Raw genomic sequence first — 2,130 nt, forward strand, 5'->3', positions numbered from 1 at the left:
TTTTTGCAGAGACCTTCTGACTGGCGGCTTGTCTCATCCGCCATCTTGGCTCTGTCTTTCCTAGCTATCACTTATTGATTACTTACTGTGTACCAGACTCTGCTCACTGTGCTACACACTTTATATACATTATTTGATTGAGTCCTTACAGAAAAGCCCTGCAAAGTTGATGGTGATATCCCCTGTTTATTGATATGCTACAGGTTTACATAGGATTATTAGTCGAGAAGATGGGGGGGGGGTCCTAATCCCAGGAAGTCAGTTTATGAGCATGGTCTTGGCTGAAAAAATTTGAGCTCTGCCCTATTTTTATGCTCCCTGCTATGTGTGGCTGACCAAAGATTTTAGGAGTTTAATCTTAGCCAGAAGTTATTTGAAGAGTTGCTGCCTTTCTTTGTGAGGGAAGAGTTTAATTTTGTGAGATTACTACCTCACATACATGCAAACTCAAGTTTTCAAAATTGAATTTTTTAAGTCTTTAAAATATGAAATAAACAATACAAGTTCACTGTAGAAAATTAGAAATACAGATAAGAAAGAGAAAAATGGTTACCTATAATCCTTTACTCAGGGCTGCTGTTGATTATAAAATATTGTTTTTAGTCCTCTTCATCTAATAAAGTATCTCAATAAAGCTTAAAATTTGAGTTATATTTTGAAGTAATATTTTGGATATACTAAGTTAAATAAAACTATTAAAATTAATTTCACTTATTTTTTTTTACCTTTTTAATGTAGTTACTAGAACATTTAAAATTAGATACTTGGCTCACATTCTATTTCTATTGGATGGTGCCTCTCTAGAGTCTCTTCCAGACCATTCTCGCTCTTAAATGAAACTTTACTGTGTGTACATTTAGCACTGTCATAATTGTTTTAGACCAGTGTAGTCCCATAGAAGTTTTGCATTTATGAAAATGTTTTAAAATCTGCCTAATACAGTAACCCCTAACCATATGTGGTTGCTGAGCACTTGAATTGTAGCTAGTGTGATGGAGGACTTAACATTTTAAATTTTACTTGATTTTAATGAATTTAAATATAAGTAGCCACATGTACTTAATAGCTACTATACTGGACAGCACTGTTCTAGACTTTATAAAAAAATAAAATTTCCATAAACCCTGACTGGTTTTCTCTTTTCCAGTTGTGTTGGTGTTGAAGAGGAGAAGGCTGCTGACATCGACCTCTACCACTGCCCCAACTGCGAGGTTTTACATGGGCCCTCCATTAGTAAGTAGATCTTAGGGTTTCCCGGAGAAGACAGTCTAGAGGAGAGACAAAGCAAAGGAGGCATGGGAGGGCGATTGCCTTTGCCTGAGTGCTTCAGATTCTTCCTCAGGAAATAGCCGAAGCCTGTGCAGACCCTGCAGGCCAGAGCTGCCCCACTGAGAGGGCAGAGTGCATAATTTCACCTCCATTCCTTCCTAGGGATTGTCTAGAGGCAGCACCCATCTTTACCAGGAATTTTCCTGAATCTGCGAGGGTCTCGTTCACTCCAGATGCTCCAAGGGGTTGTTAGATTGGATGAGAAGAAGGATTTGCTGAGGCCTTTCTTCTTAGAATCATAGCTCGTGGTCATTCTGACTCATGATCTCATGTCTTTTTCTGGCTTAGTGAAAAAACGCCGTGGATCTTCAAAAGGGCATGATACACACAAGGGGAAGCCAGTGAAGACTGGGAGCCCTACGTTCATTCGAGAGCTCCGGAGTAGGACTTTTGACAGGTGAGGACTCCTGTCCCCAAGGGATGGTGAAGGCCAGAGCTCTGGGAGGCTGGGAAACGTCTCTTCCCAGTTTTCCCACTGGCCCTCCCATTAGGTCCCTCCCCCAGTTTTGTGAGTATCTTCAGGGCTTTGCAAATTCCCTCTGGGGAAGGAACTTCTGGTTTGGTCAGTTTCTGACAAACTTTTGGTAGTTGGGAGGCAGTGTTCTCCTAAGTCAGGAGAGGAAACTTACATGCACCCAAGGAATGCTAGAACTAGAAGGAGTCTTAAAGATCAGAAAGTTTCGGCCGGGCGCGGTGGCTCACGCCTGTAATCCTAACACTCTGGGAGGCCGAGGCGGGCGGATTGTTTGAGCTCAGGAGTTCAAGACCAGCCTGAGCAAGAGCAAGACCCTGCCTCTACTA

At 41.7% G+C, this 2,130-nt stretch overlaps 1 protein-coding gene across 1 annotated transcript in view; it reads left to right on the plus strand.

The window, feature by feature from the left end:
- PHF8 (PHD finger protein 8) overlaps nucleotides 1-2,130 on the plus strand; it is a 103,777-nt gene that overhangs the window by 27,175 nt on the left and 74,472 nt on the right. Inside the window, exons 3-4 of the mRNA XM_012663980.1 lie at nucleotides 1,148-1,233; nucleotides 1,618-1,726. Of these exons, the coding sequence (XP_012519434.1) occupies nucleotides 1,148-1,233; nucleotides 1,618-1,726 (195 nt within the window). The remainder of the gene's footprint in view (nucleotides 1-1,147; nucleotides 1,234-1,617; nucleotides 1,727-2,130) is intronic.

The sequence above is a fragment of the Propithecus coquereli genome, unplaced genomic scaffold (genome assembly GCF_000956105.1).
Source record: "Propithecus coquereli isolate 6110/MARCELLA unplaced genomic scaffold, Pcoq_1.0 Scaffold849, whole genome shotgun sequence".
Lineage (NCBI taxonomy): Eukaryota > Metazoa > Chordata > Mammalia > Primates > Indriidae > Propithecus > Propithecus coquereli.